The sequence below is a fragment of the Chiloscyllium punctatum genome, chromosome 7, assembly GCF_047496795.1.
Source record: "Chiloscyllium punctatum isolate Juve2018m chromosome 7, sChiPun1.3, whole genome shotgun sequence".
In the NCBI taxonomy this organism is placed as follows: domain Eukaryota; kingdom Metazoa; phylum Chordata; class Chondrichthyes; order Orectolobiformes; family Hemiscylliidae; genus Chiloscyllium; species Chiloscyllium punctatum.
The window spans coordinates 73239536-73262868 of record NC_092745.1 but is presented as its reverse complement, the minus strand read 5'-3'; the positions used below and the strand labels follow the sequence as shown (position 1 = coordinate 73262868).

Sequence of the window (23333 nt, the reverse complement as noted above, 5' to 3'; positions counted from 1 at the left end):
GTTTTAAGTTTCATTATTTGAAAACTCATCTGGATAAAAGTATGCTAATACTTTCCACTTGCTGAAGCAACCTTGATTGAAATGAGTTATAATCAAAAAGATGAGAATTCCTCAAGTCAGATTTATACTTCGGTAATATATTTATTATTAGTGCCTTGGCCGAAAGCTGGATTAGAAACAGTTCTGATGGCTGCTATAACTATCTCAGCTTTGTGAGGAATTTACATGAAAATGTATCACACCAAGAGTCAATGAGGGTAAAAATATCTAGAAGAGTCAAAATAAAATTTAGCACAGAGGATATAAACTCATTATTCTGTTTATTGAAAGTGACTTTCCCAATTTATAGTAGAATTGAAAAAAGAAATACAAAGAGCCTGAACTCACTGACACCATCCAGCATGAATAATGTTGTTTCACAATAGGTTTCATACTGTGCCCAGTCAAAAATTATGGAAAAAAAACATTGCATGTTTTCCTAATTGAAATCCCACAATTCACAGAAAAAAAATCAAAGAAAAAATGGCAATGCTGAATTTTAGTTTTTTTTAAAAAACATGGAACTGTGCCAGACATGCATGGTAGTGGCTTGTTTTTAAATAAGTAGTGATTTACATCTTGTAGGCTGTTTTATACTGTGCAGTACATCTGCTCATTGGGTTATCAATGCCATATCTGATGAGATCTGACTCAACTCTAGATATGTCAGAGGATACACCTTAATAATGACCCAAAGCAAGTAATGCACCTATGTATGTTTATGCAAAACATATTTCAAGTAAAGGTTATTAAACGTTAGTCCCCATTGGTCTTTTATGTACAACTTTGACAATTGCATTTACAGGGATGTGGAAATTTATAGGACATGTTTTTCAAATTCTTAGAAACTACATACTATAAGTTATACAATTAAACTTTATACAAATTTATTTATATTTACAGTACAAATATCTATAATACAAATTTTAAAAAGCACACCTGTCAATATATTCCAGATTAAGCTAACCAATCCACCAAAATGGAGTATTTTTCATCCCTTGACGGTCACAAATCACCAACATTTCAGTTAAAAACCAACCATTTGTACCACAAAGTGTTCAGCTAGGACTACCTGCTGTGGTACTCAGTGTACAAATTCTGACTGACCTCAGGATGGCAGGAAAAGAGATATTGAGGATCTTGTCCTTGAATGGTAAGAGGAGAAATGGTGTAAGCAATGATGTCACTGTACTTGGAGAAGGGGTTTTCAGTAAAATATAAAGTTCGTCAAGTATTTGCTACAATGCAACCCTAATTTGTAAATGATCATATTCTTTAGGTTTACAGTTGTTGGCTGTTGGGACACTATGGAGAAATGTGTCAAGGAGTTTTAAACATTCAATAATAATGGGATACAGAGATGCACAGTTGTAAAATTTAATTCTGCTGCAGGTAGGCAATAAACCAATTTTGAACCCACAATTATTTGCAAAAAAATGTGCTTTTAAAATTAGTGCCTAGAAATCTTCATATTTAAACAAACCTGGAAAGACACTTTTATCAGGCTGGTTTAGGTGTGCTCGATTAGTGGTTCAGACAGCTTATATTGGCAAATGATACAAAGGATTCAAGGTTTAAAAACACTGCGCTATGTTAAATGTACAAGAATAAGCAGTGAAAGAAAACATCCTGTGGTAAAGTCACCCTTAGCAATTTCTTTCAGGTGAAGTTGTTTTAAGGGTTTGCCATTTTCTTGTAAAATAACAGGTATGGGGTTGATGTGCAAGAGGTTGATGGAGAAAGAGAGCTAAGAAATTCTTGCTCATCTGTAAGCTTCACTTCAGCATCATCAAACAGCATCCATTTTCCTTCATATTCCAGCAGACTACAGCAGCCTTGAGGAATCTGATTTTCAGGAATATTTCTCCCAGTTTCGAACACTCTCAGCTGCTTGTTGCAAAAACTTTGGTCTTTAACAGAATGAACATGTTTTTCTTTGAAATGATCAGATTTCATATTTTCTTTCAGTCTTGTCCCAGGTTTTTCAGGATCGTTGTTGGGGACATGCAGATCAAAACTGGATATACTTTTCTGTCCACCAAGGAGCCCAACACTTTCTGCATTCTTCTTTGTTGTTTTACCAGTTGTTGCTGTTTGGAAGTTTCCCTTCAATTTAACTGATCTCTCCCCATCATATTCTTGTGAACAAACCGAGCCTCTTGCCTCCTCTTCACAGAATGGTTCTTGTTTCATATCATTTGCACAGTTTGATGCAGATTCTTCTTTGGGCATCTCCTGATTGCCCAAATATGACATTTTTACATAAGCTGTGTAATGACCACTACTAATGCTCACCCCATTGTGCATAACTACAGCAAACAGCTCATAGAAGTCACTGGTCTCTCTTGTGCTCCATTCTTCCAGAGAAAGCTGAAGAGGAGTCAGCAAAGGAGTATTCACTTTTGATAGATTGCCATAGGGCTCCAACCTAAAAATAATCCCAGAACCAACAACAATGATCACATTCAGCAAGAATACAAGAATAACATTGGAAAAAAAATCTAGTATGTTTACATTCGAAATGTGACATTTACAATGAAAATGTTTACTATTTAAAGATATCCAGGATAAATGGCCACGTTCCAGTAAATTGCTGCATTGTAAATAACACAGGCTTGTACACCATTTATAGCAAGACACTTGCTGGAAGTAGCAAATAGCGTACGGGAAATTGATTTGGTTCTCTGTCCACCATGAGCAACTTGCCACTGAGCTTGCAATTAGTTTTAGGTGTTCATCTTGGCCCACACAAGCTGGCAAAGCAATTTCAGATTAATTACCATGAACATTCCCCCTTTCTGTGTATCCCATTTTTACAGACTTTGACTTTAACCAATCATTTGTTTAAAACGTTCGCAAGAAAAGGGAGTTACCCTCCCTCAGCCTTTCAACATAGTAAAAGAGTAACTATGAAGTTTAAATATTTTAATTTTATTTTAATCTTCAACTTTGCCATGCAATCTTATCTTCTCCAATAAATTTTTGGACCCACAGGATTCTTAGCAATTTTGCAGTTTCATATTTTAATACTTACTCTGAGCTACAGGCTGCAAAACACTTCAAATGGATAGTAACAACCTCTGGCATCTTGTCAAACAACAAGCTGCGTTCAGCCTCTGTGTAATGGTGACAGTTTTCACAGAAATATTTGTCTTCACCAACTATTCGTTCCACTGAAGCGAACTGAGATATTGCCCATTTTAATGTTTTCACCTCCATCTTTGGTTCTGGAGATACTGGAAGAAAAGGGATATGACAATTTAAAGTTACTCCAGTTTATCTTAACAGTTCAGCCCTTTCACATGAGGAATTAGCCTTGTGGCTTGTGTCTTGGCTGAACTGGATGCAGTACTCGAGTAATTTGACCATTGTACTACATTCTTACACAAGTTATTGTTTCAAAAAGCTAACTTTCATGGAAGGCAGAGGAACAATCCAGCTCTACTCTTTTCCAAAGCCTTCCCTCACAGCCTCACCTAAATGCAGAATTAAAACCATATGATCCACAGTAAAATCCTGTATTACATTTCCTGACCCTAAACAGAATCATTTTCACTACACCTGTAAAGATACCTTTTGCTTATTCACTTACCCTCAGAGCCATCGCCTTCCTTTGGGTCACTTTCTTGAACAGGGACACTGATATCCTGGAAATTCTCTCTTCGTTCAGAGTAACACTCACACTCCAAACACCGTGTTCTCAAAACTAACTGTCCTTGGAACATTCCATCCAGCAGTTCAAAGCCAGACAACTCTAAACACATCAAAAGTAATTGTTACTATCAATAGCGCTAGTGTGATGACCCATGATCATGGAAGTATAATTTGTTAAGATGTCCCAAATTTCTACATTATATAGGAAGGGGATGCTTCAGTTTACGGGACCATCTACAATCTCTCTGTTTTAGGTTCTATTAAGGCACTTTGAATGGGGGTATTAATGATAGGAAGCAATGAGATGCAATTATTTCTTGATACTCTCTGAAGGATTGAAACTTTGAGTAATGTCGTTCAGCAGGGAGTGGGTGTGGAGAAAAACTTCAGGCAATTTCACCATTTATGGGTCACAAATACTCTAGTGCATTTTACCTTATTCTTTACCTGTGCTTCCCTTTTAGAGACTCTTTTAGAAAATGGAACTGGTCATCTGAGAATGCAGGAAATGGAGGTAAAGAACAATACAAAGGATTCTTCAGTTGTATTTAAATTACATAGGTTGCTTAGAGAAAAAAAAAGGAGGTAAGTAGAATGCAGGTAGAAAGAAAATCAAAAACACTAAAAAAAGTCAAAGGAACGGCAATACATCAAAAAGGAATGAGTGGGCATGAAAGACAAACAGACTTTAACTTTTTCAGTAAACAACTACAGATTAACTAGTTTTAAGGCTGATCTTAAATCAGAGCCAGTGAAGAATGGCCCAACATCAGAAAAAGAAAAAAAAGTGCTTGAATCAGGTGGATCATGCCGTACACTCCGTCAAATCAGACAATACTGAACCAGCGAGTTTAAAGTAACAGTGCAAGGAATGAGGTTTCTACCTCACACATTATAATCCTATAGATTAAGAAAGAAATGTGAATTCTCATTAGGGAGGAAAGAATTGATGTGTAGAGTATTTTTTTTAAATCAACTTTGAAAAGGTTATTTTTTCTATGCTACCTCTTTAAATGTTTATTTTGCACAGGGTCTTTATTACAGAAAGAGCTACTTCGTAATTTTAATTTCATGGTGCATATTACTTTTATGCCAGGAATAGTTATTTCTTGATATATTTCCAGCCATGTTCTTTTTTTCCTTTTGCCTGTTTTATTAGTAATAGAAACCTGACCTGTCTTCCCCCAAATGCAAAACACAATTTAGCAAAGGGAAGACAAGGTAAAGAATAAGGAAAAATGCACTTGAGTATTTGTAAATTAAAAAGATGATAGGCTGGAAACTGAAAGTGGAGCAATATATTCTGGAAGTGAATATTTATTTTTCACTCAACTTGCTAAATTGCATTTTGCGGAAAGATGGGTCAGGTTTCTATTACGAATAACACAGGCAAAAGAAAAAAAAAAGTGGCTTGAAACAAGATCAAGAAATAACTATTCCTGGTATAAAAGGATCATACAAGTTTTCAGATAACACTGAAGTAAAAGTAACATGCAACGCATATCAGGAATAATGTACTTTTGTTCTTCATAATTACAGCAAGTAATGATTTATTTATATCATTTATTTTAAAACATTCTTTGTAAAAACTAATTACTACCCCTTCCAAGTTCTCACCATGCATACTAGAAGTAGGAGAAACATATTTTAAGTATTAATTAATTAAATTTAAGCAACTGGACCCAGTTATTGGTCAATCCATAGAAGTTAAGAGTATGTGTTCTCATAGCATCACAGATTAAGCAAGTCAATCTGACATGCTTTAGAGAGAAGCATTGTCAACCAAACAATATTCTTTAACAGACCACAGAAGAATGACAAATGAGTTAACTTTGGTGTCTCAATGACTTATTTTCTTTCCATTGATTTAATAATGTGCTAAGTACTTTGGACTGATTTAATTACAAAAACCCTACTTTTTTCCCCCTTGTTAATAAAAAGATATGAAGTTTGAAAAAGAGCACAAGTTGTGCAACAGGAGAATAAATGAAGTTCTATGAAATTTGACTGGGGTCCTTTTAGTCATATTTCACAAAAAACGTAGACATGTTGTATTAGAATACAGTTAATCAAGGAAATGTCAATATGGTAACTTTACATCTTTTTTTCAGCCCCAACTATAAAAAGCAAGATACAGAAGCAGACTAATTTACACAAATAACTGAGTTTAGCCAATGTCACCTTTAGGTAATTTCATCTGTTTCACCTTACAGATTTTGGATATCTCAACATCCACCTCATTAAGTCCAATGGTTTCTTAATTAAAATAAATTAGTTCATCGTTCTTACCTCTTAGCTTTCCTTTTCATTCTCTTCCCCAGGCTTGCTCTTACTTGACCTTTTCTAGCTCCATGGGTGTGAAAACTAGACAGAGATGCTGAGAGCATAATTGCACAGCACTAAGAATATTTAGTTGGAAATTATGTTTGCCTACATCATGCTGGTATTGAGAAGTTTTGTTGAGATATTTAATAAATCCTGCTATGCTGTTCCAGTTTTAGATCAAGAGAAAGTAACTCTCAGGAATAGTTAGGCTCACCAACCTGCTTTCCTTGTGCTCTTGTCTTCAATTTCACATAGCCCTCCATTTGTTTCATCAGTGGTTCCTGTGGCAAAATAGGTCTTGCAGTCTGATACAGAACAGTGGTGGTCTGTTGGACTGTCCTCTTTTGCCACATCTGTACAACGTGGTTGATTTCCATTTACTTCACCATCCTTTCTTGTCTCTTTGATGCCCTGATTTGATGTTAGCTTGCCAAGACTACAGAATTTGGAAAATATACTTGGCTGCTTCACTGTCGGTTTCAGCCATCTTAACCCAAGTTCTGTTTTCTTCAGAGGAAATGAGCGTGCAGTACCATTTTCATATACACTCTGAGCATCAACATCAGGTTCTTGTTCAATAGAATCCCCAGAAAGCTTTCTGTTCTGCCTCGTTTGCCGTTTCTCTTCTGGTTTTTTCAGATCCCTAGGCAGCTTTGATTTTTTCATGGCATTTCCAGCTTGTGTATCACTTTTTCTTTTCCCATTTTTCTTTTTCTTCAGCATTTCCTCTTTTTCTAGATCAGGAATTTCATGGTCATTTTGCACTGCATTATTTCTAGTTATCAGGTTATTAGAGGATAAAGTTTCAAGTGACCTCTTTATTTTATTCTTCACAGTTGTGTCAGAGTTGATGTTTTCTTCAACAGATGCACTTTTCTTTAACAACTGACAAGCCTCCAGGACATATCCCAAAATACATTGCAAAACCTCTTGAGCATCATGCTGTAGGTATCCATCATACATTGGATTCAGCTCTCTAAAGTACAGATGGACAATGTATATATTATTCCATTCAAATATCATTTAACTTTATTTTTACAAAAACAAAAAAACTTTACCGATTCTATTAGGCATTGTTCATCGTAAGCACAACTCAAATCTATCATATGGCCTAGCTAATAGAGTAGAAGTACAATAGACTCTTAACGTTATATCAGTGTTTCCAGAAGGATTACATTTATCAATAAAAAGCAAGGAACAAATGAATAAATTTTTTAAAGAAAAAAAGGAAACAGCAGCAGAAATAGACCATTTGGCCCCTCAAACCTGCTCCTCCATTCAATTAGAAATTGCTGATCTTTTACTGCAACACATTTTCCTGCACAATCCTTATGTTTCCTTGATATTTTTAACTAGAAATCCACTGATGTCTGCCTTGAATGTATACTATGATTGAACCTTCACAACTCTTGGAGCTGGAGAACTCTAAAGATTCACATAAAGAAATTCACGATCTCAGTTCGGAGATGATAATCCTTGTTTCTAAACACCCATTTGGGGAAGCATCTTTCCTGCAACTACCCTGTTAAGCATTATTCAAGAACTTATGCTTCAATTAGATCATTTCTCTTGCCCGGCAGCGATCATGAGTTTGGAAGGAAATGTTTGTTGCTACTGAGCATCAGTGATGAAGGGAATATATATTTACGGACATAATGTCAATCAAGTGAGCTGCTTTTCCCTGGTGGTACCAAGCTTCTTAAAACGTTCTTGAAGTCGCATCTGGCGCCAAATTAGAAGGATTCATCACACTCCTGACCTGTGACTTGGAGATGGTGGATAGGCTTTGTGCAGTCAATGGCTAGTTAACTGCTTTAGGATTCCTTACCTCTTACCTGCTCTTACACCTAAGTGTGGTGAACCTTCCCAGGTACTCTCACTTCAAGGTTTTGTACTTTCCTTTGCTCCTACCTCTTGCATTAAAAGCCAACATGCTATCTGCTTGCTGCACCTGCATGTTATCTTTCAGTGACTTAAGGACATCCAAGTACCTTTGGACATCAACATTTATCAATCTTTCATCCTTTAATAAATACTCGACATTTTTCTGCATTATATTCCATCTTCTTGTCCACTCACTTAACCAGTCTAAATCCCCTTAAAATTTTACAACTTTTATTTTCAGCAGTTTTCTCTTATCAGCAAACTTAGAAATATTGCATTTGGTCTCCACATCTACTGATGTGGATTGTAAATGGCTGGGACAAAACACTAATCATTGCAGTAACCCAGCAGTCACAAACTGAGAATGACCCAATTGAAGGGAATGTGAGAATTTGTTTTCACCCAGAGGGTGATGAGAATTTGGAACTCACTGCCTGTAAGGTGGTTGATGCAACATCCCTCATAACGTTTAAGGCATATTCAGTTGTACACTCTTAATACCAAGACATACAAGGCTTTGGGCCAAGCGCTGGAAAATGGGACTAGGATAATTAGGTGATTGAGTTTGTATTAGTCAAAAACAATTACCCTTTGCTCTGCTGAAGACCTCAAATGCTAAACGGCCTCCCTCAGTGCCATAAATTGTTCTATTATCAGCACATTGCTGCAGTGAGTTAGAGATAAAAAGATTAGAAGAATAGTCGTTTCATTTGGTTCAATTCCACGATTTAATTATCTCAACTGGTGTGACAGGAGAATTATTACAAATCAGCTACAATGCTTACCCGGGTTAGGTGAGAAAATTGTATTCTAGCAACAATAAGCAAGGATAGAACTGAGACAGGGTCTGATTACCCAAAGGATCAGCATCCCACAGACATTCTCATAATATCTACATGGATGAATTATCCTAGTAGGAAGTAAGTGGCTTCCGGATTTTTTTGTTTTGAAGCAGAATGAAGTTAACTTCCCAACTGCTGACCTCCCTAATGCCATTCAAGGCTAGGTTAGGAAATCGTATTGAATGTCAAATATGATCGTTCAACATCAGTAGCCAAAAAAAACACACACATCAGTGTTCAGCCTTAGAAATAGCATAAACACGAAAAAGGTTTCAGTTTTTTTTCAAGCAGTGTTTTTTTCAGGGCTAAATGTTGAGCAGACATTTCAAAATGTTCACAGATGAGAAATTGGCACATCAGCAAGTTAATAAATAGCTATCACTGTCCTAGAAGACTCAGAAGTAGCAGGAAGGAGGAAAAAGGAAAAAGGAAAAAAAAACTTTTCATAACTGCTCACTTCTATTATATTAAAGATGTGCACCATAATTTTAAAAAGTCTCTGGCTGAATATATACTCAATTTTCATTTAAGTTCACAATTAACCATTCAATATAGGTGTATTGTTCAGAAGTGCCTTAAAAATATTTTAAACACAGGATCTAATATCTGATTTCATCACTTTCTCATTCAAATGTTTCTATTACACTTTTAAAACAAACTTACTTCAGTGTACTCATCAGTCTCTTAGGCTGAGCAGCAAGTTCACCCTCAATGTAATTCTCTGCATTTAGAAGATAGTTGGCTTGTATCTGTTCCATTGATACAATCAAGCTGTGCAAGTTGCAGATCAGCTCTAAACAGATTGGCAACTCCTCTTGACTATTTAATATGTCCTATAGTACAGAGCATTTACAGATCATTATTTCAAAGTTTAGTTGTCTCAAATCTGTCAAATGTAGCAACTGTCATGATACATTTAATTAGGTTAACTGTTCTACATTGTTCTTTAGAGAGAAAAAACCTTAAAAATACTGCAAGTATCACCTTGGATACGTAGCTATTGTTTGCCTCTTAAAAGTTTAACTTTGCTGACAGTTTCAAACTCAGACATTTGCAGCACAGGAGTGCAGCCATTTGGGCCATCATATCTCTACTAATCAAAAAAAGATCTGACTACACATCTCAATTCCAGCTCCTGCCTACAGACTTAAGAGACAATGCTTTACAAATGAATATCTAAATGCTACTAAAACATTAGGAGACTAACACTTTTCAGGTACAGGTACACAATCCTTTCTCCAAAAAGCTACAAAATCTGATTTTATTTGCGGGTTGTGAAAGGTCATTTTTGCATGCGAACAGGTGACCCAGCACTGGCAGGCGTCAATTGTGTCTTAGTGCATATACTATTCATACATGCGTCTGCTGTTAGTGAAATTTTTAAAAATTACCAATGAAAATGTCATTTATTCCAAAATCAGAAACATTCCAAATTCCAAAAAGACAGGCCCCAAAGATTTCGGATCAAGGATTGTGTACCTGTAGTGAGTTCCAGAGTCCCACCACTGGGGGATGGAGGTGGTCATCCCAACTTTGCTTTCTACTAACATATTATGTCCCTCAGTTTTACACTTAACATGTCCCTGCTCAACCTTTGTTGAAAACAACCTCAACCTATTCAATCTGTCCTTACTGCTCAGGCCCTCCAGCTGGCAATTTCCTGGTAAATCTCCTCCTCTGGAACACTCAAATGCTTTTAATAACAAATTCCACTTCTGCCTATCCAGTGCTTCGTACAGTTCCAGCAAAACCTCCCTGCTCTTATATTCCACACCTTGGTTAATAAAGACAAGTATCCCATTTGTTTTATATACTTGACTTTCTATCTTCAGGAGTCTGCAGCTATGCACACCAAGGTCCTACCATTCATTATGTAATTCCTTGCTCCATTAGCCCCCCCCCCTCCCCAACTGAATTACTTCACACTTTTCCACATTGAATTCCATTTGCCACAGTTTTGCCCAGCTGATCAGTCTCTTGGATATCCTCCTCACTATTCACCACCCTCCTGATGTTCCTATCATCTACAACCATTTCAACCACACCCTTTACATTTAAATTCAAATCATTAATGCCCCCACAAACCAAAAGGGCCCCAGTACCGATCCCTCTGCAAATCCACTGGAAGCAGATTTCTAATCACAGGAATAGCCCTCTGCCATCATCTTTTGCTTCTTGGCTCAAAGCCAAATTTTGGACACAGTATGTCACTTTGCTTTAGTTTCCATCAGCTCTCACTTCCTTGACCGTTCAGTTATGAAAGTCAAGAAAGCTTTGAGGACAATATCAAAAAATGCATTAACCTTATCAACATCTCTCGTTATTTGTTCAAAGAATTCAATTAAATTTATCAAACACTACCTTCTCTTAAATCCATGCTGGCTATCCTGGATTAATCCATGTCTCTCCAACTGCAGATGTAGAATGTAGTTGTCAGAATTCTAACAACTTCCCCATCACTGATGTTAGTCTGACTGGCCTGTAATTTTCTGTTCTATCCCTTCCTCCCTTTTTTTAAAATAATGGGACAATGTAGCAGTGCCCCTGTCTTCTGACACTTCACCTATGGCCAGAGATTTGAAAATTATTGTGAAGACCCCTGATATCTCCTCCCATACCTTCCTCAACAGCCTGGGATATACATCTTCTGAGCCTGCAGATTCATCCATCTTTAAGTCTCTCAAATCTGCTTATACTACCTGTTCCCCAATGTTAATTTCATCTAATACGTCATAGTCCTCCACCCTGATGTTGATACCTAAGGAAGTTTAAAGCCTTAAGTATTGTCTTTACACATTTAGACTAAAATGTAATTTTGAATTATAGAACACATTTGCTGCATACTAGAAAATTGTGTGGCAGGGAGGATAAGGTAATTAAGAACATTTGCCTTAACATCAGTGAATCTGTATAAACAAGACACTGAGTGATAACATTCATGGCTGTTCCTTTGTGAAATTAATAAAAATGTTTAATTCGGACCGGTGAATGAAACTGGATATCAGATTAACTTCTCTCCTGAATTGTTGTCCTTCACTATTATCTGTCTTGTTCAGAACATGCAGTGCTTTTGTTAACTTTTGTGTTTGTGACAGTAATGCCAACGTAAACCTGTGCATAAAAATAGTCTGTTTTTGATAGTATGACAGAGTAGCTGGCTAGGGCTCTTGAAAGAAGAGCGATTTCTACTCCCTGGATTATAAGAATCCAGTTAGCTTGGCTTATAGGTATCAGTGTTGTAACAGTGATGCTATTTTTAAATGATTAAACTAAACTGTCTGTAAGAGTTTTTTTATTTCATACCACTAATGAGTACGACTTCTGGGACAAACCATGAGAGAGGCTTACAAGTCTGAGTCCACAAGGGATTCCCTGAGCTGTCTCAAATCTGTACTTTAACATATCTGCACTTTCTTTTTCTATTGAGAAGATGGACACAAAGTATTCATTGAGGATTGTACTTATATCTTCCAGGTCTACACACATTACCTAATGAGCCTCAAATCTTTCCCAAGTTCTTCTTTTGCCCCTTATGTATTTAAAGCACACCTATGGGCTTTCCTTTATTCTACTGACACTTTCTAATGAACTCTCTTTGCTTTTGTAACTTTTTTTTTGCTCCATCGTGCACTTTATACGCTGTTCTAGGGACTCTGCCATACTGAGCCCTCAGTATTTGTCAATATTATTCTTAATCCTAATCATTATATCTCGCCATCTAAGATTCCCCTGTCGAGATCCCACATACTCCCACTATTTCCTCCCTGTATGCCGCTTACTTCTCTGATGGTTTTATGTGCAAGTCCACTTGGGGCAAATTGTATTTTTCTTAGTAAAATTAGCTTTCCCTGAATTTAAAACTGTTATTCTCAGCCCATCATTATCCTTTCCATAACTACCCTAAATCTAAGTATTATTCACAATCTCCAAAATGTTTACTCATCAATATGCTTTCCACCTATCCAGACTCATTTCTGATTATTAGGTCCTAGAACAATTTCCCTTGCTGGGTTTTTTTTTTAAAATGCTGACTAAACATGTTCTCCTGGATGCAATTTGCACTGATTTGCTAATGCCCAGTGTGATGCAGTGCTATGTAATGGGTCAGAAAGGTATTCAATTTAATCCAATTACTCCTGTTGGCCATAAACCGCATCAGGACCCTCAAAGGGAAAAGAATGATGGGGGTTGGGGAGGGCAGGAGGAGGGAACAGAGGTTAGCGGCGGGGTATGGGGGAGAACAGGGGAAGCTTTTTTTTTACCTAGTCCCAGAATGGAAATTTTATGACGGCAGAAGAAAAGTTCACCTTATCCACAGTATTTCCATCAGTCAACCAGATGACATATCAATAAACATTTAAAATACCAGAAGTCTACCAATGGCAGTAGAACTACACATCAATAAGCTATTTTCTGAACATAAAACAGACAGTTGAGTATGCAGTTACAATAGTGGCAACATTTTAAAATTTCCCAAGCAAGCCGGAAAATATCCCATGAAAACACTGGCAAGTTATTTTGTAAATGATTACCTGGTCTTTTTTGGGATCCTCCTCACTCTTCAGTATCCCTTGTTTCTCAGAGATTATGTCATACATGTATTTCATCCCAGTTTTAAATCCAGGGCAATAATACAACACCTATGTTGTTACAAAAGCTACATTTTAACCAAGTGTGATCATAATTCAATACAAATTTTCACACAGATCCGCCGAATAATCATACATTATAGCATAGAAACAGGCTCTTTCATTCAGCAAAACTGTGACAAAGTGTTTCATTAACCCCCGTCTAAATTCTATAATTCTTGAAAACTAATACAATTCCTGCCTCAGGCAACTGACTGTGTGGAGTTTGCACATTCTCCCCGTGTCTGCATGGGTTTCCTCCGGGTGCTCGGGTTTCCTCCCACAGTCCAAAAATGTGCAGGTCAGGTGAATTGGCCATGCTAAATTGCCCCTAGTGTTAGGTGCAGGGGTAAATGTAGGGGAATGGGTCTGGGTGGGTGCGCTTCGGCGGGTTGTTGTGGACTTGTTGGGCCGAAGGGCCTGTTTCCACACTAAGTCTAATATAAATTATTTTAATATGTTACCCCCTAGTGACCAGTGGGAGGGGAAATCTATCCATATTTAAAATTAGTTTATTTTATCTGGTGTTTGACGAAGCAAGTAATATTGAAATTGGAAGTAAAGCTAAAAGAAATGAACACTGAACATGTAGTGTTATTAAAAATCAAAACCACTTTTTAAAAATCTAACTTAAAAATAATCCAAGTTTTTGTTAAAAGGTAACAAAGACTCTTATTAACCAAAGCAGGTGCATTTTACAAAAGCAAAAAATGTTGGACAGTGAGGATCATGACCTTTGAACTGCTCCTGGGTTTAGAGGTTTTCCCCAGCACTGCAATTGGATTTCCCCTGTCCTTTGAAGTTGTAAATTTTTATTTTATTTTAGCATTGGTTTTGGGGACTTTTAAATAGCACAGAAACAAAGGTGAAATGGGAGGATAGCTACATGAATAGGAAAGGTCTAGAGGGATATGGGCCACACATATGCAAATGGGATTACATTTATTTAGGATATCTGGTCAACACGGACAAGTTGGACTGAAGGGTCTAACAACTCTATGCAGCTTTTCCTTTTGTCTAACTTGTAACTCTTTGTTTTTCCTGTTTGCTCACATGCTTATCCAGGAAAAGGGAACAGAAGTAGCACCACTACCTCATATTTCTCAAAGGTCTCAAAACACTTCAGAATAATGAATTACTGAAACAGTCAATTTCAGGTTATGATCCCAAAAAATAAAAAAAGATACACCGACCAATTAGGAACAGGAGCAGGCCACTAAGCCACTTCAGGCAGCTCTATCACCCAATAAGGTTATGGCTGATCTGTGACCTTTATCCCTTGCTTAATAAAAAAATTGTCAATCTCAGATTTAAATTTAACAATTAAGACTATAAGACACAGGAGCAGAAATTAGGCCATTTGGCCCATCGAGTCTGATCTGCCATGCAATCATGGCTGATAGATTTTTCAACTCCATTTTCCTGCTTTCTCCCTGTCACCTTTGATCCCCATGGCAATCAAGAACTTATCTCTGTTTTAAATGTACTCAATGACATGGCCTCCACAGCATTCCATGGCAATGAATTCCACAGATTCACCACTCTCAGGCTAAGTAAATTTCTCCTGATCTCCATTTTAAAAGGGTCTTTCTATTATTCTTAACCCTTGGGTCCTTGTCTCGCTTACCAATGGAAACATTTTCCCAACATCCACTCTGTTCAGGCCATTCAGTATTCTGTAAGTTTGGGGCCCAGAATTGCTCCCAATGTTCTAAATGTGGTCTGAGCAGAGCCTTATAAAGCCTCAGATGTACATCCCTGCTATTATATTCTAGTACAGTCTAGATGAATGACAACATTGTCTTTTCCTTCCTAACTAATGACTCAACCTGCAAGTTTAACTTAAGAGAAACTTGGACTAGAACTCCCAAGTTCCTTTGCACTTCAGATTTCTGAATTTTCTCCCCAATTAGGAGATAGTCCATGCTTCTATTCTTCCTACCAAAGTGCATAAGCTCACACTTTCCCATACTGTACTTCACCTGCCACTTCTTTGGCCACTCTCCCACCCTGTCTAAATCTTTTTGTAGCCTCCCCTCTAACTATCTTTGTATTGTCTGCAAACTTAGCCAGAATGCCCTCAGCTCCTTCATCCAGTTCATTAATGTATACAGTGACCCTTGTGGAACACCACGAGTTACTGGTTTCCATCCCAAGAAAGACCCTTTTAACACCACTCTCTGCCTTCCGCCAGACAACCATGGTAGTACCTTGCCTCTAGCATCAACCAACATTTGAGGAAAAGTTACAAATCTCCACAACTCTTTTTGTGTAAAAGTGTTTCCTAACATTTCTCCTGAATGTCCTGGCCATAATTCTTAGACCATGCCCTGGTTCTAGAATCTTCAACCCATGAAAATAACTTATCTTTATCTACCCTGTCTTTCCGTGTTAATATCCTGAAGACTTTGATTAGATTTTAGGAAGGCGAAAGGTGATAGAGAGCAAATGCCTACTTTGTGTAATCGCTCCTCATAACATGACCCCTGAGGGCTAGGTATCATCTTTGTAAACCAGCACTGAACTCCCTCCAGGGCCAAACATCCTTCCTAAAGGTGTGGTGCCCAGATCTGCTCACAGCACTCAAGTGGGGTCTAACTAGGGTTTTATATAACTGCAGCATAACGTCTACATCCCTATACTCCCACCCTTTAGATATGAAGGCCAGCATTCCATTAGCCGTCTTGATTATTTTCTGCATCTATTCATGGCATGTTAAAGAGCTATGAACCTGAACCCCCCCCCCCACGATTTGTTGAACATCCATTGTATTTACCTTTGTGCTTCCAAATGATACCAGAATTTACCCCTTTTTGGTCCAGAACCGACAACCACACACTTGCCTATGTTACAATCCATTCTGCCACAGCTTTGCTCATTCACCAAAAATTAATCCATATCCTGTTGTCATTTTATACTGGAGTCAACAGTATCTACAATGCTGCCCAATGTTTTGTCTTCAGAAATCTAGATATTTGACTTTTCACACCATTATCTAATTTGTTAATGCATACTGTGAATAACTGAAGCCTCACAGATCACTGTGGGACATTACTGGTCCCATTTGCTAATTTGAATACTTATCCATCATTCCAATTGTATCTTGATGCTTAACCAATTTCCTATCATGTCAGTAATTTGCTCTCAGTTCCCTGGGTTTTCACCTTAGCTAACAGTCTCTTGCGTGGGACAATATCAAATGCTTTCTAGAAGTCCACATATGTTCGCTACTTCTGTCATCTCTTCAAAAAAGAACTCTACAAAGTGTGTCAGGCATGACCTACCTTCATGAATCTATGTTGACGCTCTCTGTTTAACCAAACCTTTGAGATGATCAGTTATCCTATCCTTGATTACAGGGGTCCAACAATTTCTTACTGTAATGTGTTAGTGAACTGGCCAGTCATTCCCCAGTTTTCCCTGTAATCATTCTTGAAGAGTAGGGTGACACAAGCAAATTTCTAATCCAGAGGATCAATTCCTGAATTCAGCAAACTCTGAAAGGTTATTGTATGGGCATTGGCGACGTGCTTTCTTATCTCCTTTAACACCCATTCGTGGAAACAATCAGATCTTGTGGATTTGTCACTCTTCAGTTCTGTTAATTTCCCCATTATTGATGATTTACCCAAGCTAATTTTGTTTCGACCCTGTCCCTGATCCTCTTAATTTCTTTCTGGGACTTCCAGCAAGCTATCCCCCTTTTTTGCTATGAATACTGAAGCAAAATAATCGTCCAGCATGACTGCCATTTCCTCATGGTCATTGACAATATTCCACTCAGTCTTCAATGGGCCAATAGAACTCTTAACCAGCCACTTTATCTCAATTATTATTGATTATGTCATGAATTTAGGAATTACAAAGGAAATTCACTGCTGCAGCACCAAAACTGCTGATTTTCACTAACTTATACAGTTTTACTGGTAAGTCTTGATCAAACACTTAGCAACTTTGGGTTTTTTTTGGTATGCATTTGAAAGTGACTTAGTTTGTAAGTAAAAAGGTGCTACATTTATGAAGACGAAAGAGAAATTTATCCTAAAATTCTGAAATATCCATTTTTTCTTTAAATGGACCAGCAGGAAAAGTAATTGATTTGAACAATGTAATCAAAAGCAAATATCATGGTCGAGAAAGCAGCAGCACCACAAAAACCACTGTAGACAAATTTGGATCATAAGAAAATAGCCTGTGCAGCTATGCACATTAATAAATGACTGCAAACTGAATTTGAACAAATTGCATTAACCATAATCTATTTTGCAATCCTTCAATGTTGATAACTCAAAATAAATTCACATGGATAAATGGAGAAACTGAAGTAGAACAGATGCACATGTGCAATTTTTTTACTACTAGAAGGTCTATAATGTTGTTTGAGGGAATGGAATTCTTTGCTTTAGGCTAGTCTGTCTCTTTACAGCACCAGGGTCTGAGGTTCGATTCCAGATTGTCTGTGTGGAGTTTGCAATTCTCCTCGTACTGCGTGGGTTTCCTCCGGGTGCTCCAAAGGTGTGCAGGTCAGGTGAATTGGCCATGCTAGATTGCCCATAGTGTTAGGTGCATTAGTCAGAGGGAGATAGGTCTAGGTGGATTACTCTTCAGAGGGTCAGTGTGGACTAGTTGGGCCAAAGAGCCTGTTTCCACACTGTGGGGAGTCTAGTCTAGTCTAAATGAATAAGTGATTTGAAAAATTCTAAACAAATAAAAAAGCACCAGTTGATTAACGTATTTCAGAGTATATGCTCCCAAAATACAAAATCAGAAAATTAAAATTAATGTAATTGTATTAAATGTAGTAATGAAGATAATTCATGAATTGACACTACCTTTAAGATGATTACTTTACCTGAAGTACACTATTGAGGTAACATGTATTTCCAAGGTTGTTCAGGCCCACAAAAGGTAGAAGCTCTTCCCTCTTTTCATACCCAACAGCAGAAGATATCAAAGGGGCTCCAGATACAATCTTCTCACATCTATTTCAGTGATACAATACAATAGTCAGTAATTCTGAACAAAAAGGAACAAACTATTTTCAATGATTGCATTGAAGTATACACCTAGGGTAAAAACACAATCGCCATAAACTAGAGAGAAAAAAAAAATCACTAAGTTCTGTAGGGGACCATTGCAAATCAGATAAATAAACTGACACAAATATTGTTCATTATGTGCTCAGAATGAGCAAGAATTTAGTCTGAGAGAGATCTTGACATGCTGGGGGCAAAAATATTACAATACAAATAAATCTAAATTGACAGAAACTATGTGACTTAGAGATAGAATTGGAAGGAAGTGGAAAGAGGAATATTGTACCTATTTGGAATTATTTCCCATATTTCCTATTTGACTGCTGGATAAAAGGGGAAAAAAATTACTCAACTTGCAAATGATACAACATAGTTACAAGCAATAATTACACAAAGGAAAAAAAAACACAGATTCAAATAAACAACAGTTTTCCACAGAACCTTTAGTCGGCCAAAATCTATTTTTGTCAGGAAAATGTTGTAGTAAATTGATGAGCTAAGAGATTTGTAGCCAGTAATACCTTGGTAAAAAAAAAAGTTTGTTTTTTAACTCCTATCCTTCAACCATTTATAAAGCCATCTTGTGAAAACAAGGTGTCAAGTAGATGGGTCACAAATGTGTAGATTAGTCAAGATTCCTCTGAACAGGCTAATTCAGCGTACCAAACATAGTTGGGAGCCTCTGAGCATCTCTTAGCAGAAATTCATGTTAGTCATAGAGATGTACAGCACGGAAACAGACCCTTCAGTCCAACTAGTCCATGCCGACCAGATATCCCAACAATCTAGTCCCACCTACCAGCACCTGGCCTATATCCCTCCCTTCCTATTCATATGCCCATCCAGATGCCTTTTAAATTTTGCAATTGTACTAGCCTCCACCACATCCTCTGGCAGCCCATTCTGTACACGAACCACCCTCTACGTGAAAAAGTTCCCCCTTAGATCTCTCATATCTTTCCCCTCTCACCCTAAACCTATGCCCTCTAGTTCTGAACTCCCCCCCCACCCCAGGGAAAAGACTTTGTCTATTTATCCTATCCGTGCCCCTCATGATTTTATTAACCTCTATAAAGGTCACCCCTCAGTCTCCGATGCTCCAGGGAAAACAGCCTTAGCCTATTTAAGGTATCAAACCAAACTTGCAAATACTGATTAGTGACATTTAATCAGAGGCACTGATTTTCTTGTTTGTTTCTCCCTGACTTCACCGCTGTTTTCCCTCACCCAGATTTAATTCAATTTACATGTTGTGATGCATTGTTATATAAATGTTAAACTAGAAGCAGGTCATAGTTTTATGTAAATTTCCATTTGCAATTATATTCTATGAAGTTAAAAATTATCTAATGTACAAATTTGAAGTCCTGATTAGGTACTTGCGTGAATATTTTAAATTCACTAAAATAAGATTTTTTTAAAATTATGAAATATTTTAACAAAATAAAAAAGCTTCTATTTTTGCTAGACTAGCTAATGATTGAGGAAACAGTCACTAAGTAAGTGCTACATGTGTCATGGAGAACACCTCAGGACAGACTGGTGGCACATTAAATGCAATGTAACCTAGCAACTGGCTTCAGAACAGTTTACATGTAGTTAATCTTATGAGTTTCCTTGTTGGTGTATGTTATAATTTTGTCTATTCTAGCATCATCTTACATCAAGCAACCGTGAGGACTGCAGATGCTGAAAATCAGAGTCTAGATTAGAGTGGTGTTGGAAAAGCACAGTAGGTCAGGCAGCATCCTAGGAGCAGGAAAATTGACATTCCGGCAAAGGTTCTTCATCAGGAATGAAGGGATTGGAGCAGAGGGAGTGGAGGGCTGCGCGTTGTGAGGGTGAGAGGTTGGAGTGGGGGACCGGGGTAGACAGGTTAAGGTTAATGTCTCCGCGACAGTTGGAAATGAAGTGATCGAGGGTGAGTAGTTGGCCAGCACAGGGTGTCCAGATAGATGGAGTGTGTTGGAGGTGACTGAAGGGGTCTTCGGAGGGTGGGCGGGAGTCCTGATTGAAAAAATAAGCTCGGAGGCTGTGGAAGGAGTGTTCGATATCACGATGCGTATTAAATTCATTGATGTGTGGACGGAGGGGCGTAAAAGTAAGGCCTTTGCTGAGGACTGATCGTTTTGTTCTCAGTGAGGGGGAGGTATGGGGAATGGTGAAAAGGCCCTTCATTCCTGCTGAAGGGCTTTTGCCCGAAACGTCGATTTTCCTGCTCCGCGGATGCTGCCTGACCTGCTGTACTTTTCCAGCACCACTCTAAGCTAGACAGCATCTTACATCAGACACATAAACATATTTACTCACGATATTCTTGATTACACCATTTCTCCCATATCGTAGCTGTACTACACCTTTCAAATATTCTCCATTCAGTTTAGTCTTGTAAGATCTAGAAATTACTGATTTGTTAGTGCTTGAGATCATTGCAATGGCAAAATATTAACTGCACTTCCTCTGCCAAAGCAGCACGAATAAGTAATGTACAACAAAAACAGCACCATGTTTGAAACAACATACAAACCAGAACACATTTCTACATGCACTGGATAAAAGCAAATTACCGCAGATGCTGGAATCTGAAACCAAAAGAGAAAATGCTGGAAAATCTCAGCAGGTCTGGCAGCATCTGTAAGGAGAGAAAAGAACTGACGTTTCGAGTCTAACTCATTTTCTCTTTTGGTTTCTATATGCAGTTTTATAACTTTGGATTAGTGCACTTCAGCTGTCAGATCTTTACTAAACATAAGTGTTTGAACAAATGTGATCATCCAAGACCCAGTTTTGCAGGAGTATTTGGACTAATTCATTACACAACATACTTATCCAGTTTTTTTGTCTCTGATGGGCCTTGTTCACTTTCTTGCTTCTCAGTAAAATCCAGTGCTCGTTTGGTTTCTTTTTTCTGAAAGAATTTCAGAGAAAGCCGTTTCCTTTTGGTTGGGCTCCCCCTTCCATTGCTCTCATTTTGCACAAGTCCAGGCATCTTATTCACTATAAAACAAAGATATTAATTTCACTGATTAAATAATTTAAAACAGCTTTCTGTTTACACTTATAGTCTAGAAGCTCATTAAATATCATTTTTCTACAGTTCTTTCATATTTAAAACCAGTTCTCAATCTCCACCTGATTGCATTACAAAACCAATGTTAAATATAAATTATGAAACAAAATTATCAATTGAATATACATAATTATCTCCTCAATAAAATAAAACAGAACTGCAGTTGCTTAAGTTCAGAAACAAAAACATAAATTGCTGGAAAAATTCAGGTCTGACACTATCTGTGGAAAGAAAGCAGAGTTAATATTTCTGAATATTAACCCATTCTGAAGGGTCACTGGTTAACTCTGCTGTCTCTCCATAGATGCTGCCAAGCCTATCTAGTTTTTCCAGCAATTTCTGTTTTGATACATTATCATCTACTGAATTTACACAGGAATCAGAATCCATCCTAGTACTGTGTATTAACAGACCTGTTGACAAACATGTAGAAACTCATCACATGTATTGGAAGGGGAGAAAATCAGGAATATTATGGTCAGCTGTAATTATGAATACTTTCAATTGGTAAAAGAAAACTGTTTCTAGAATTTCAACTGAAAAAGGATCTAAGTGAAGAGTATTTGTATACAAAATCAGTTCAAGTAGTTTGTGATGTCATTGGCATTATGACACCATAAACATCTATCCTTGATTCTTGCCACTCTCTTGTGAATGAGAGTTGTTTTTTTTTATTTATCAGGTGAATAAAGTAATAGGATTGATATATCTAATGCATAGATCTAAACATGTTTAGTTTCAATAACCCGAAGGAGAGATTTGAAGATGCTTATTTTAGTAATTTCGGCCACTTGGCGCTCACCTCTCTCAGCCTTCCCTTCTCCCATGCCCTGCTTTCCACGTCCACTTTGCCCACATACCCTTACCCCAACTAACTTCTCCCACCGCATTCCCAGCCTCTGCGCTCTCTCCACCGCCCCTATCTCAGACCCCCATCACTCTCGCTCTCTCTGAACTACTCCTCGGACTCCCTACATAAAAGTATATCGATTACAGACTGGCTTGGTGCCACCGAGATTGGCGCTGCCCCGCACCTGGATCCGGCGCATCTGCGCTCCCTCCCCCAAAAGAGGGCGAGCCCCAGCCCTCCTTCACCACCAAGGGGTCTTTCTCAACCGCTCGTCATCCACCCTCCGGAAGGGGTGAGAGGCGTCTCTTGTCCCTATGTTGGTGGGGAATCGTTGTCCCCTGCCCAGGTGGTGGTGGTGGGGCGGAAGGTGATGGCTGGGGAAGGAGAGGACATCTCTGTCCATTCCCCCAGAGAGGGTTGGACGGGTGGCTCTCTATTCTCATCCCCAAGGGGCACGGAGATGGGGTGGTCCCACTCCCTTCCCTCGGGGCAGGAGGATGTCGGGGGAAGGGTCTTTACCCTCCTCCAGGGTCGGGGGTCTCCATTCCCTTTCCAGGGGGTAAGGGGATGTCAGAGGTCTCCATTCCCTCCCCAGGGGTAGTGAATATCCGATAGGACGTTACTCCCTACCGCACAAACTCACCGTCTGTCAACGGAGCTTGGCGCCTTTTCCAGTACTAGGACCCATTAGAACTGTCTAGTGTAAACGCCTGTTTCACCCTTCCGTTACTTAAAATGGTATTTATATTAATCCCTGTGCGTTTGAACGGTGTTGAAATAGCCCTCTTAATTGTCATTTAAATTGATATTCATTAGTTTTTGACCTTCCACCTTTAATTTTTGCAGGATATTTCTTAGTGAACTAAATGGGTCCGTGCGGTGAGCGGACGCAGGAGTAGTCGGCGTGAGGCAATGGGGTCAGATTGCAGTCAGGAATACTGTTTATCAAGTCAGGAATTATTGTTTAACCAGAGGCAGGAATACTGTTTATCAAGCGTCAGGAAT

The 23333-nt window shown here is 38.2% G+C and overlaps 1 protein-coding gene across 4 annotated transcripts; it reads right to left on the bottom strand.

The window, feature by feature from the left end:
- Positions 1 to 303: 303 nt before the first annotated feature.
- usp1 (ubiquitin specific peptidase 1) lies at positions 304 to 23017 on the bottom strand. 4 transcript variants are annotated; one of them, XM_072574032.1, is made up of 9 exons: positions 22972 to 23017; positions 21234 to 21405; positions 18225 to 18354; positions 13277 to 13384; positions 9408 to 9577; positions 6237 to 6994; positions 3632 to 3793; positions 3074 to 3275; positions 304 to 2467 (listed from the first exon to the last, which is right to left on the bottom strand). In XM_072574032.1, exons 2-9 carry the CDS (start codon positions 21395 to 21397, stop codon positions 1714 to 1716), a joined length of 2448 nt encoding a protein of 815 aa, XP_072430133.1. In that variant the 5' UTR covers positions 21398 to 21405; positions 22972 to 23017; the 3' UTR covers positions 304 to 1713. The 4 variants fall into 4 exon arrangements, with proteins under 4 accessions (XP_072430133.1, XP_072430135.1, XP_072430134.1 ...); XM_072574034.1 differs by having other exon boundaries at positions 22959 to 22986; XM_072574033.1 differs by lacking the exon at positions 22972 to 23017 and adding an exon at positions 22513 to 22939.
- Positions 23018 to 23333: the final 316 nt, after the last annotated feature.

Excerpts from the sequence above, each read along its gene's own strand:
- usp1 (XM_072574031.1), bottom strand. The coding sequence starts at position 22,368 with ATGCGGTGGGAGAAGTTAGTTGGGGTAAGGGTATGTGGGCAAAGTGGA. Across the intron at positions 21,406-22,280 it reads AGAAGGGAAGGCTGAGAGAG|TGAATAAGATGCCTGGACTT; the intron begins GTGAGCGCCAAG and ends TTTGTTTTATAG. Across the intron at positions 9,578-13,276 it reads AGGATCCCAAAAAAGACCAG|GACATATTAAATAGTCAAGA; the intron begins GTAATCATTTAC and ends TCTGTACTATAG.